The sequence below is a fragment of the Dermacentor albipictus genome, chromosome 9 (assembly GCF_038994185.2).
Source record: "Dermacentor albipictus isolate Rhodes 1998 colony chromosome 9, USDA_Dalb.pri_finalv2, whole genome shotgun sequence".
Taxonomy (NCBI): domain Eukaryota; kingdom Metazoa; phylum Arthropoda; class Arachnida; order Ixodida; family Ixodidae; genus Dermacentor; species Dermacentor albipictus.
Genome location: NC_091829.1, coordinates 2,758,892 through 2,771,191, shown reverse-complemented (window position 1 = coordinate 2,771,191; position 12,300 = coordinate 2,758,892). Strand labels below are relative to the sequence as shown.

Sequence of the window (12,300 nt, the reverse complement as noted above, 5' to 3'; positions counted from 1 at the left end):
GGCTAGGGTTCCATGCATTTTTGTTCTGCATGTGCAAAAACCATGGGCCGATCCCGGAGATGGTGAAATGCTGGGCCGACCCATATTGGAGATGCAGCAGGCTTCAAGCACTCCTCCAACTTCCAAAAATAAGTTTAATATTGTTACGTAAGAAGACGCAGATGAAAAACTATATACAACTATATTTACGACGTAATACGCCGCGCTTGGCCAAGAGGCAGCAGCCCGCCCTAGCTTCCATTCGTCGTCATCTTCCTACTGCTCGCTTCTTCGTCATTGGAAATATTATTCCGTAGCACTAACCTCGGCAGCAAAAGTGCCGTCCTGGAGCGACTAAAGGCTGGACTCAAAAGCAGTGTAGTAGGCCTTGAGCCTACTGAAGTGCACTACATCACTAGATGCCAGAGTAGATGACGAGGTTGACCTCATAAGAGCAATTTCGTACGTCACAGGCGTCGCCTGGCGCAGAACGCGGTAGGGCCCTGTGTATCGCGAAAAGAGCTTTTCTGAAAGTCCGAGGTGACGAGAGGGCGACCACAGGAGCACGAGCGCACCAGGCGAAAACTGTACATCACGGTGGCGGGCGTTGTACTGACGCTGCTGAGTGGTTTTCGAGTCCGTCAGTCGAGCACGGGCAAGCTGGCGTGCATGGTCGGCGGGGGCAATGGCGTCGTGCACATGCTCGCTTGTTGAGGTCGCAGCAGGAGGAAGTGCTGTGTCTACGGGCAAGGTCGGTTCGCGATTGTAGAGTAGATAAAATGGAGAAAATCCGGCGGTGTCGTGCTGGGAAGAATTATAAGCAAATGTGACGTAAGGAAGGGCAATGTCGCAATCGTGGTGGTCCTTGGAAACGTACTTGGCCAGCATATCGGTAAGAGTATGGTTTAACCGCTCTGTCAGACCATTGGTTTGAGGGTGGTATGAGGTAGTCAGCTTGTGTTGAGTGGAGCAGGAACGCACAATGTCGGTGATAAATTTGGAGAGGAAGTTACGACCACCGTCAGTAAGCAGCTGTCGCGGGGCACCATGAAGAAAGATAATGTCACGCAAGAGAAAGTCCGTGACGTCAGTGGTGCAACTGGTAGGGAGAGCCCGCGTGATAGCGTATCGGGTGGCGTAATCAGTTGTGACGGCTACCCATTTGTTCCCAGAGGATGACGTGGGAAAGGGGCCGAGGAGGTCTAATCCAACACGAAAGAACGGCTCCACAGGGACGGTGATCGGCTGGAAATGACCGGCAGGTAGCACCTGAGGTGTTTTCCGACGCTGGCAGGTATCACAGGCAGAAACATAGTGGCGGCGGACGCGGTCGTACGTGCGGGTTACCCCAAGATGACCTGCAGTGGGTGCATCATGCATCTCAAAGAGCACAGTTTGTCGTAGATGTTTTGGCACGACAAGAAGATCAGATTCGTCAGGGAGGAAGTTCCTTCGGTACAGAATGCCGCCCTGGAGGACATATCGGCGAACGGACGCGTCGGTAGGTGTAGAGCGCAGACGCTCGATGAGTACTCGCAGCGATAGGTCTCGGTTCTGCTCATCGGCGATGTTAGCGAAGGCAGACACAGAGAAAATTCCATTGGCAGTACTACTGTCGGCGGCGTCAGGCTCGTCTACCGGGTATAACGACACAGGCAGTCAGCGTCTTTGTGTAGTCGGCCAGATTTGTAGGTGACAGTATACGAATATTCTTGGAGGCGTAAGGCCCAGCGACCAAGTCTTCCTGTAGGGTCTTTCAATGAGTATAACCAGCAAAGCGCGTGATGGTCTGTGACAACGGAAAAGGGTCGGCCATGTAAGTATGGGCGGAACTTCGCAACCGCCCAAACTAGGGCCAGACACTCACACTCAGTGATGGAATAGTTGCGCTCGGAGGGTGACAGGAGCCTGCTGGCGTAAGCGATAACACGGTCGTTGCCGCGCTGGCGTTGTGCCAGGACTGCGCCAATTCCGTGGCCGCTGGCATTAGTACGGACTTGCCAGAACGGAAATGGGCCAGAACGGGAGGCGTTGTGAGAAGGTCGATTAGATGCGAGAATGCAGAGGCTTCGTTATCGCCCCACTGGAAAGGGGCATCTTTTTTCAAAAGCTCGGTTAGTGGTCGTGCTATGAAGCTAAATTTTTCACGAAACGACGGAAGTAGAAACAAAGGCCGATGAAGCTGCGCACATCCTTGACACACTTCGGAACAGGGAAGTGCGTAACAGCATGGATCTTGCCTGGGTCCGGTTGCAGTGCGTTCGCGTCAACGAGATGCCCAAGAACGGTAATCTGGCGACGGCCGAATTGGCACTTCGATGCGTTCAGTTGCAGACCGGCTCGACGAAAAATGTCCAGGACTGCCGAGAGGCGCTCGAGGTGCGTAGCGAACATTGGAGAGAATACTATAACGTCGTCCAAGTTGCACAGGCACGTGGACCATTTGAAACCGTAAAGGAGGGAGTCCATCATGCGTTCAAAAGTGGCAGGAGCCTTACATAGACCGAACGACATCACTTTGAATTGATAAAGACCGTCGGGTGTTACAAAAGCAGTCTTCTCGCGGTCGAGATCGTCCACGGCAATCTGCCAGTAGCAGGAGCGAAGGTCAATAGATGAGAAGGAGCGAGTAGCGTGGAGGCAGTTAAGGGCGTCATTAATCCGAGGTAGGAGATACACGTCCTTCTTGGTAACCCTGTTAAGCTGCCGATAATCCACGCAAAAGCACCATGAGCCATCCTTCTTTTTTACCAGAACAACAGGTGACGCCCATGGACTACATGACGGTTCTATGATGTTCTTGGCAAGCATTTTGCGAACTTCTGCGTGAATAACTTGGCGCTCAGCCGGTGACACTCGATAGGGGCGGCGATGATTAGGAGGGGCATCGCCGGTATTAATGCGATGTTTAACAGCTGTAGTTTGGGCCAAAGGACAATTGTTAAAGTAAAAAATATCGTGGTAGGAAAACAGAACGCGGTAGAGCTCACGAGCGTGCTCGGACGGCATGTCGGGCGCAATCATTTTCTCTAAGTCAGCGATGGTACAAGTTGCTGACTGCGATGGTAGAGGAGGATCGGCTGAATTAACGTCTACTGCAATAGATGCTATTGAGTGATCCTCGAATGAGCAAAGCTGGGCCAAAGACATCCCGCGTGGCAGGACTTGTGTCATCAAGCCAAAATTGACCACTGGCAGGCAGACGCAATTCGCCGCAATAGATAAAACGGTATGAGGTACTGTGATCCCGTGGGTAAGTAGGACGTCTTGCATAGGAGCCGCGATGTAGTGACCGTCGGGCTATATACAACTATACTATATACTATAACTATAATACAACTATATTTACAATGTAATACGCCGCGCTTGGCCAAGAGGCAGAAGCCCGCGCTAGCTTCCAATCGTCGTCATCGTCTTCTTACTGCTCGCTTCTTCGTCATTGGAAATACTATTCCATAGCAATATCTTGGGTCCAAATAGAACCTGTATTGGATATTAAGCTGATAAGAACAGATACTACACTTTGACCCGCACCAGCCATGTCTACGTTTGCACTGCCCTCTCTTTGTCAGCGTTCCAAGTGCTTGCATTTCTACTTTCCTTCTGCTCTCCTGTGGTGGCAGTCCCATCAAAACATCACACGTGTCTAGTTTCTTCCGGCTCCTTGTGGTGGTCCTGTCGTCCACACAAATGTATGCAAAAAAAATCGTGAACCGTTCCACTCTGTGAAGGTGAATGAATAGCGAAGCTGTTTAGCGCATGATACAGAGGTGACACAGAATTTCTAACAAAGGTACAAACTTATTTACCGTGATTCTTGTATTTTATTTTATTATTATTTTTTACGGCACAACGAAAAGCCCATCCTCGGTGGTGTTTCCACCTGCTGTGGTTACTTACAAAAGCACTTGGATATTTTGTAAGCAGAATTTTTCGATCTGAGAAGCCTTTAAAAAGGTAAGTCCTTCCTCCGGCAACGCTGACAAGTGAGAGCAATGCTGATAGCCCCCCTCGCAATTTGTGAAAGCCACCCATCCTTCTGCTTTCATAAGAGTGAATGTAACTGTGGTTAACTACCTACATTTTGACCTTTTCAACTACTTTTGAAAATAAAAAGTTGATACAATAAGTTTGCATTGTTGCGCAGACCGCTCTTATATTATTATATTATTATATTATTACCGCGGTTTTTCCCAAGTACACGCCTACATCGCTTACACGCCCCGCCATTGTTATTCTGCTGATAGACGAGCCAAGCCAAGTCATTGAAAACAAAGGCAAACAAGGCGTTCCTCTCCCTTTCCTGCTCAAACCAAACAACGCCTCCTTTATTTAACTATGCCTGTCAAAAGAGCCCCTCCTGCTCCATCACACCCTTTCCTGTCGCTCTTTCCCATATGCCGGCGCTTGCTGCTCGTGGCGCTGGCGGCTGACACTACAGTGTCCCGTCCGTCTCGGCCGTGCACGGGCTTGCAGGGCTCGTGGCGCGAGATAAACAAAGCAATGTTTTGTTCGCTGGTGTTGACTTGCGTAGAAAGATGCTCTGAAGTTTGATTTGGTTCTGTTTTGTGTACGGACAGTGTTCAGCATGAGGTACTGCTGTGTGCCTATGTGTGCATCAAGTGCAAGAAAGAAGGACGACGGAGTATCATTCCATGAGATTCCTGCCGACCTCGAGTTGCGCCAACGATGGCTAAAGGTGATCTCACGAAAGAACTGGGAGCCGAGTACAACATCTAATTACTCCTTCGTTTGCCGTAAGCACTTCGTTGCCTCGGACTTTCGGGAGAATACTAAAATCCGACAATTAAACAAGGGAGCGGTGCCCAGCGTGTTCACGTGCTACCCCTCGTACATGAAGCCTGCACCTGCCAAGGTACGTAGTGATGCAAGTAGTCGAAAGCGCAATGTGCAGCTCGACTGTGGCCAGGAGAAGGCTAGCAAAAAACGGAAAGCAGTAGCTTCTACTACCTTCAACGAGAATGAAGAACCTGACTGCCCTGGCGTCGCGACATCAGTAGTTGCGCGACCAGCCTTAGCGCCAACTAACAGGCCAGCATGCTCGAACGCATCTCTTCCTTTGAGTGGCACAGTATGCGCTGTAGCGACGGCGGTGCATACCGAAGCATTAACTTGCAGAACAGTGGCGTTTGCGAAGCGAACATTTTCAACTCAGACGGAAAGGACCGCAAGTTCAAGCAGTTTCGTAGATCGCCGAAAACAGCAAGCCAAAGAGAAAGCCCTTCGGTTACAGATCGCTAGGTTGCAACAGACAGTTGAAAGTTACAAAGAAGAACTTCGCAAGCTGAAGGACAACTGCAATGTGCGTGCCTTTGTGGATGTTGTAGCCGATGCGCACCAAAACGAGGCAAAGGCTGTATTCATTGTGGACCAAGTCATCAATTACGGTAGGAAGAGACCAACGTGGTCTGAAACTACCGTGAGGTACTGCGTGATCCTGAGGAATCTCTCGACCAAGGCCTATGAGTATGTGCGGACTGAACATCTTCTGCGTTTACCATGTAGAAATACTTTGCAAAAGTATATTGGATCGGCAACTGGGGAAATTGGCTTCAGCCCTCTGGTTCGCTGCAGGCTCAAAACAGAGCTTCAGGGTCTTACAAAATCGCAGTCAAAAGTGTGCAGTTTGGTAGTAGACGAAATGCACATCAAGCAAAAGCTTGAATATAATAAACAAAGAGATGCTTTTGTTGGTGACGTCAATATGAGCATTGATCTGGAGCATCTAATACCAAGTGACAGCGACCAGTTAGCAAATTCATTGCTTTGTGGCCTGTCGACAAGCTTTAAGATACCTGTCGGGTACTTTTTTACTAAAGCCTGCACAGGAGCCGAGCTCGCGCAGACCGTTTGTCACGTTGTCCAGAAGACAGAGGAGCTCGGTTTTGAAATAGTTCGTCTTGTCACTGATAACCACAAGACAAACGTCGCTGCCATGGACATATTAAGCAAGGGAACGGCTCAAATGTCTGCTCCACATCCAGCGGATCCTTCAAGACTCCTTTATCTTGCTTTTGACCAATCCCACATAATTAAAAATGTCAGGTCACAATTTCTTGCAAAGGACATAGGTGGTAAGAAACAAATTTCGTCAGCTCCTTTGAAAGAACTGTACAGAATGCAGCGAGGCTCAACTGTGAAGCCAATGCGATATTTAACACGGAAACACCTATATCCATCAAATATTGAGAAGATGAGTGTGAGACATGCAGTGCAAATCTTCTCTCCGCCAGTTACTGCTGCACTCCAGTATTTGAAAGACCAGGCTGGTCACACCTGTGACTTGGAGTTCAGGTCAGTGGGCCCAACTGTTGAATTTATGTTGCTGATGCACAAGTGGTTTGCGCTGATGGATGTCAGCAACACAGAGCAGCATGTGCACAGTAATGACCCTGACAGCCGGCATTTCAGTGATGTTGACGACATGAGGTTGCAGTGGCTAGAGACCGATTTCCTTAACTATATCGAAAGGCTGAGACAGGAGAGCCACCCTGACAATTTCTTTACCAGTGAGACATACCGAGCACTGGCCCTGACGACAACACCGAATGTAGCATGCATTCGTTTTCTTCTGAAGGAAAAGAAATTCATATTTGTTTTGACTCGAAAGTTCTCAAGTGATCCGATTGAGGCACTGTTCGGTTTCCTTCGAAGGACAGCAGGTTGCAATGATGCCATGGATGTGAAGACTGTACTCTGCGGACTTGAGAAGATGTTAAAGACTGGTATTGTATCTGCATCAGTTCGAAGCAATGTGAACAGCTCAACCTCATTCCGTACTGATGTGGCAGTTTGCAATGGAGACACTCGGAAACGCAGCTGTACTAGCTAGGGTTTTTTCCCATCAGCAGCAAAGAATAGATTGCGGGACCTGTGCACTACACCATGGCTCCCCAACCCCGAAGTGGCTAGTATTGCCCTGATTGGTGGATATCTAGCCAGAGCCTTGTCAGAAAGGCTGAGCTGCGAGAGTTGTATTCAACTTGTCGAAAAACCAAAGGCCAATGCCCCTGTTGATGGGCTCATTGCGTACCAAGACCGTGGTGGACTGAAGTATCCAACCAAAGAGTTGGCGTCCGTCTTGATAGGTCTCAAGTGGTTTGTTGACATAATGTTGTTTCACAGAAAGTTCATTTCCAAACCGCTCGAAACCAGTGTAGAACATGCTGTTGATGTGCTTGTGGACGTCCCCGTCTTGATGTGCAAGAACGGAGAACCTGGCCACAGGAAGATGCTCCTTGAACTCTTATGCCGCAAGTTCATCAAACCCCTGCTGTCTAACCATGCTTTTAATATTACAGATAAGAATTCAGTTGCCTAATTATATGCAAAGAAGCCATTGTCACGGAAGCTGCTAAAACTGTAGCATATGCCATGTGAACTGTAGCATTCTTGACATGTTTAGATAACTACTGCAAATAAATGTTCGATTGTTAAATGTCCCATGTGGTTGACTTGTGAGAAAATTCGGGCCTTGGGAACGAAATCTTTTGAAAAAGCAGGGCAAATCACAAAATCGAGGACAAGTACAGTTTCTGGCTATTACGCTTTACGTTTTTGCCGAGCTCAGTGAGTGACAATCGATGCGTTTGGCTAGTAGCTAGTCGACATCGGAATACCTGAACGAACACACGAAACTGCTAGCTACTAACGCGGCGGCGATATCACGCAATCGTATCGCTTGTATCACAATAAATATTTAGGTAATAAGCACCTGAGCAGTGTTTCGTTAACCTACTGGACGAACTAAATAAATTATAGTGCAATATGTAACTCGACAACCAACGTGAGCTGCGCAAGTCGGGCGCGGCGCGTATGTTTCAGCAACGTTCTGAGTGGCGCCATGGATGGATGGATGGATGATTGTGGCTCAACCCTTTGAATCGGGCGGCGGCGACGCGAGCCACCTAGCCTTTAATCGTTCTATATGCATGTATACCTATGTATTTACTCCTTTACTTTTGCGTTGATATTGTCCACCAATCAGATAGCCTCCGTTTAGTTATTTCTACCTGTTCAAAGTCTATTCTACTTTCACTGTCTTTAAAACCCAAGGCTTTGAATAGTTCCCCGTTAGATTCAACTGCAGGGTGAAGTTGTTTACAAGCAAGTATCAGGTGTTCCGCCGTTTCCTCCTCCTCTCTACACGCCTCGCATACCAAATCTATCTCCTGGTATCTGGCTCGGTACGTTTTAGTCCTCAGTACACCTGTCCTGGCTTCGAACAACAATGAGCTTCCCTTAGAGTTATCGTAAATATTTTCTTTGGCTATTTCTTGCTTAAACGTCCTGTATGTCTCCAATGCCGATTTGGGCCCAGCCATAGTGGCAGCTAGCAGCGCCGCGATGCGAGCGGCGCGTGAACCGAGGCGTCCGCGGCGGTCCCATTGCGTGGCGCCGGAACTGACAGGCTTAGTTTAATAAAGGAGGCGTTGCACCAAACGAAGGCCTATCTGCACATTGTAAGTTAGAATTTCATAACAGAAAAAATTGTACTTCATTTTAATACTAACAGATAGAGCAGGAACCGCGCACATTAGTAGAAGCTTGCTTAACAATCTTGCATGTTATTGCTGCATGGGGCGCCAAAGGTCATCTTTTGCTACATTTATTAAAAGATTACAAATGTAAATCCACGTTTAATGAGAAAAATGGCCAGGCTTAGCTTGGTTAAGCCAAGAATGCGTTGCATATTGCGCGGCCGCGCAATATGCGGCCGCGCGCTACCGCGCCACTTGGGGCCCAGCTTTTCCTCCGTGACGTCACACGCCAGCTCAGCGCCCCTAGCGGGACGAGCGGGAGTCAGGTGGTGGCTGCGGCCGCGCGCGACCGCGCAAGTTGGGGCAGCTTTTCCTCCGGCTGTCGTGACGTCACGTCACGTGGTTGCGCTCAAGGTCAATGGTGGCTGCCCGGCCGCGCCCAAGGGCTGAACTGAGTGATTGCAATATGCAACGCATAAAACGCGGCTTGTTTTTTTCAATAGGATAGGCAATCTTTCCATAAGCGGGATTATCTCGATCCATGTTCTGAGTGGTTGTCTGTCCCTTTGATGGGATTGTCGTTCTCGTTCAGTATGAAATTGACACACTGTCAGTGCTTGGCAAAAGCGTTCAGTGTACTGGCATTGTGGCTGGACATTACTGATCACGAGCAGAATGCCTGTTAAGCCGCTGTTCTCTATGACGAGCTGCTACTGTATGCATGCTGCTTGCACGACACTTTAGTGAGGCAGCGTAGGTGGAAGCGAAATGCACCGTACCTTATCTCCGAGTGCACAGCGGCATTCCTTTTTTTTTATTTTGTGATAGTGCATGCGTTCCTCTCCTCTGACTAAATTAAATTACGAGGTTCTACATGCAAAAGCAATGATCTGATTATGAAGCACACCATAGTGGGGGACTCCGGAACAATTTGGGACACCTGCAGTTCATTAATGTGCGCCTAAATCTAGGTACACGGGTGTTTTCGCAATTCGCCTCCATTGAAGCGTGCCCACCGTAACCGAGATTTGATCCCACGACCTCGAACATAGCTGCCTACCACCTTAGCCACTAAGCAACCCCAGTGGGTTCTTCTCCAACTGACAGTGCTTGTGTTTATCACCCTGACACAACAGAAACTGTGAGCTGAGGTGTTGTTTCTTCTTGCAGCGTCTATAAGAGCACGGAGCCTGTCCACAAGCTCACTGGAGTTGGCGCTGGAAAGACGCTTACGATCGAGAAGGAAAACCTGCCGGACACGGGTAAGAAAGGGGGCCAACAGTCCCTGCGAGTGGAGCATGCAGCAGCGAACAGTGTTTTGCTTGCGCTTTTGGAGCAGCATGCTAGGCCTTGTAGGTGTTCACTCGTCATGATTCCCAATGGTGAGGTCCCAAACTTTGAAGGTGGACGTGAGTCAAGTTCCGGATTGCTTTCAACTGCAGCCTTGGCACTGCCTTGCGTGCGTGCACCTTCCTTTATACTCCGTGGTTCTTGAAAGTAATCTTTATTTTTTATTGTTTTTATGATTTAACATTTACTCAACTTAATGAACACAGGCGTTTCCGAAAGAATCCCACCCCCCTTTAACCACTCGTTGCTGTGCAATGCTTATCTGTGCGTGCCCTGAAGATCACGATAGCGTAATCGGTTGAAGAGCGGTCTCGGGATTTAAAGCATTCAAGTTTGCCAGTAGTTGTGCCTTTATTCATTGAAGACACCACTTAGCGTTGTCATGGAAACACTCCAGTTTACTGGTATAATCGTAGGTCAAATCACTCAATTTGGTTTGCTAACTGTAGTTCATGCCATCTCAGCGTCTGTTCAGTGCTCGTGCTGCAGAACGAAGGCAGTGCGAGCCTGTTTGTGCACAGTGATTACTGTGCATGCGTTCTGCATGAAGCCTGAATGGTGTGAAACGTGTAGCACACCTGACGCAAAGCGTGTACACTAGTATGGGACCCGTAAAATGAACGGCTATAGCTAGCCCCATGATGCAGCATATCATGTTCATGTCATCAAATTCACCGCTTACATGGTGCACAGCTGACTTCAATGGGCATATATTCCTGAGCAGGACGGGTTCCTGGGTGCAAATGGAAAGCTTCTCTAGCGCCTTGCTGAGTGACTGCAGCTAAACAGTCAAGAGACCTAAACACAAATACGGCTCTTAGAACCAGAACCAAATCAGGAAATAACAGCTTCTTAATACTAACAAATGATTACTTACCGAGAAATCCTCGAATACTGCCGAAATGCTCGCTATATATATACCCTCCTCATGACAAATCATTAAACGAACACCAAGTAGCTACATGGAGACTTCTACAAACAAGCACCTTCCCTATGTAACTACGCGTGCATCGAATACGCCCGGAAGCATACTCATCACACTGTAGGACATGCAATACACCACGTGCAGACCTCCATCACATTATATGGGCATGCCCATCAGCTCCAAACAATACCAGACGCAGCATAAACCACAATGCTAAAATAAAAAACCCTGAGCAGTGGGAGCCTATACCGCTCAGCGAATGCCCAGAAGACCAGCTCCGGGCTGTCCAGCTGGCAGAGGATGCTGCTACGGTTCAGGCCCTGGCCAGCGCCTGACGGAAAAAGGAGCTTTCGGGGGCTAAGCCTCCCAGCCTCTCCGTTCCCCTTTTGAACCCAGAAGGGACTTTTCTATAAATGTTTTGTCTCTCTCTCTTTCTCTTGCAAAGACCAAAGGCAGATGGCAGCAATGGACCTGGAAATTCTGGGCATACATTCGACCTGTGGACCAAAATGAGCAGCCTAAGCCACTCATCAATGACAGCATCGCTGGCATGCCTGCCACCGACTTGAAGAGAGCCTTGGAGAGGCACCTGGAGATGCTGTACTGGCTGCTTGGGTGTGACAGTGATACCCAACCTGGCGATGAAGGGACTAAGCCGGGTTTTCCCTACGATGTGGACATTAAGTGGGAATTAAGTCGCCTTGCCATTGATGGTGCACTGTCCCGACTGCGAGCACATATAGCCACAAGGTCGCATGGTGTACAAACAGATTTGTGGCAGTACTTCGGTTTTCGAATGATTTAGTCCTTATGGCTGGCTGTAAGGGAAGCGGAACAGCAGGCTCTCGTAGACATCTGCAACGTGGAAACTCGCCATCGATACTGCCTTCAAGTACTTCGGTGTAGAACTCTGTTCCGAAGGCGATACAGTTGAACTTACCTATAACAACATTCAAGTGCCACAAAAATTCCAGTGTTATAACCGATAATTGTTATAACAGGGTTGCATGAAAGAAATTTAAATGGGGATGGCGTAGTTGTTCCGAGAAAACTATACTTACTCCATCTGGCTTCCGATTATGCTGACTCATTTAACTGTTTAACTCGGCTTCCTGCGCACTCTGATTGCATGTTTTTAACAAGCTACAGCTGTTGGCGTTCAGGAATGGCACTGCTATAACAACTGCAAAAAGGGGGTCACAAGTAGCACATGAGCTCCGCCGAGGCATTGCTATGGTGACCCCAAGAGGTGCCTTTTAAAAAATGCGAGGAGGTTGCCGCAGCAGCATCCCAGCTTTAGATATCCAGAAGAAATGCTGGGATGTGATCAGCACAAGCATCTCGCCACGTACTTCCCACTGGCCTGTACGAGAAAACCGCATGTCCGTCAGCCTTGCTTGCTTTATGCGAACCTTGCCGACATCCTTCTCCAAAGCATCCAGGTGCTCCGTGTAGTCAAGCGGACAGTGCCTCACGAAGACAAGCCCATGACGAACTGAATCATCTACAGGACCTGCTGTGGGGACTTCATTGAGGCAGCCTGTC

The 12,300-nt window shown here is 48.7% G+C and overlaps 1 protein-coding gene across 3 annotated transcripts in view; it reads left to right on the top strand.

The window, feature by feature from the left end:
* Positions 1 to 12,300, top strand: part of LOC135909198 (ovochymase-2-like) — a 337,884-nt gene that overhangs the window by 83,348 nt on the left and 242,236 nt on the right. For all 3 annotated transcript variants that reach the window (XM_070524733.1, XM_070524732.1, XM_065441041.2), the window contains one exon: positions 9,651 to 9,742. In XM_070524733.1, coding sequence (XP_070380834.1) covers positions 9,651 to 9,742 — 92 coding nt within the window. The remainder of the gene's footprint in view (positions 1 to 9,650; positions 9,743 to 12,300) is intronic.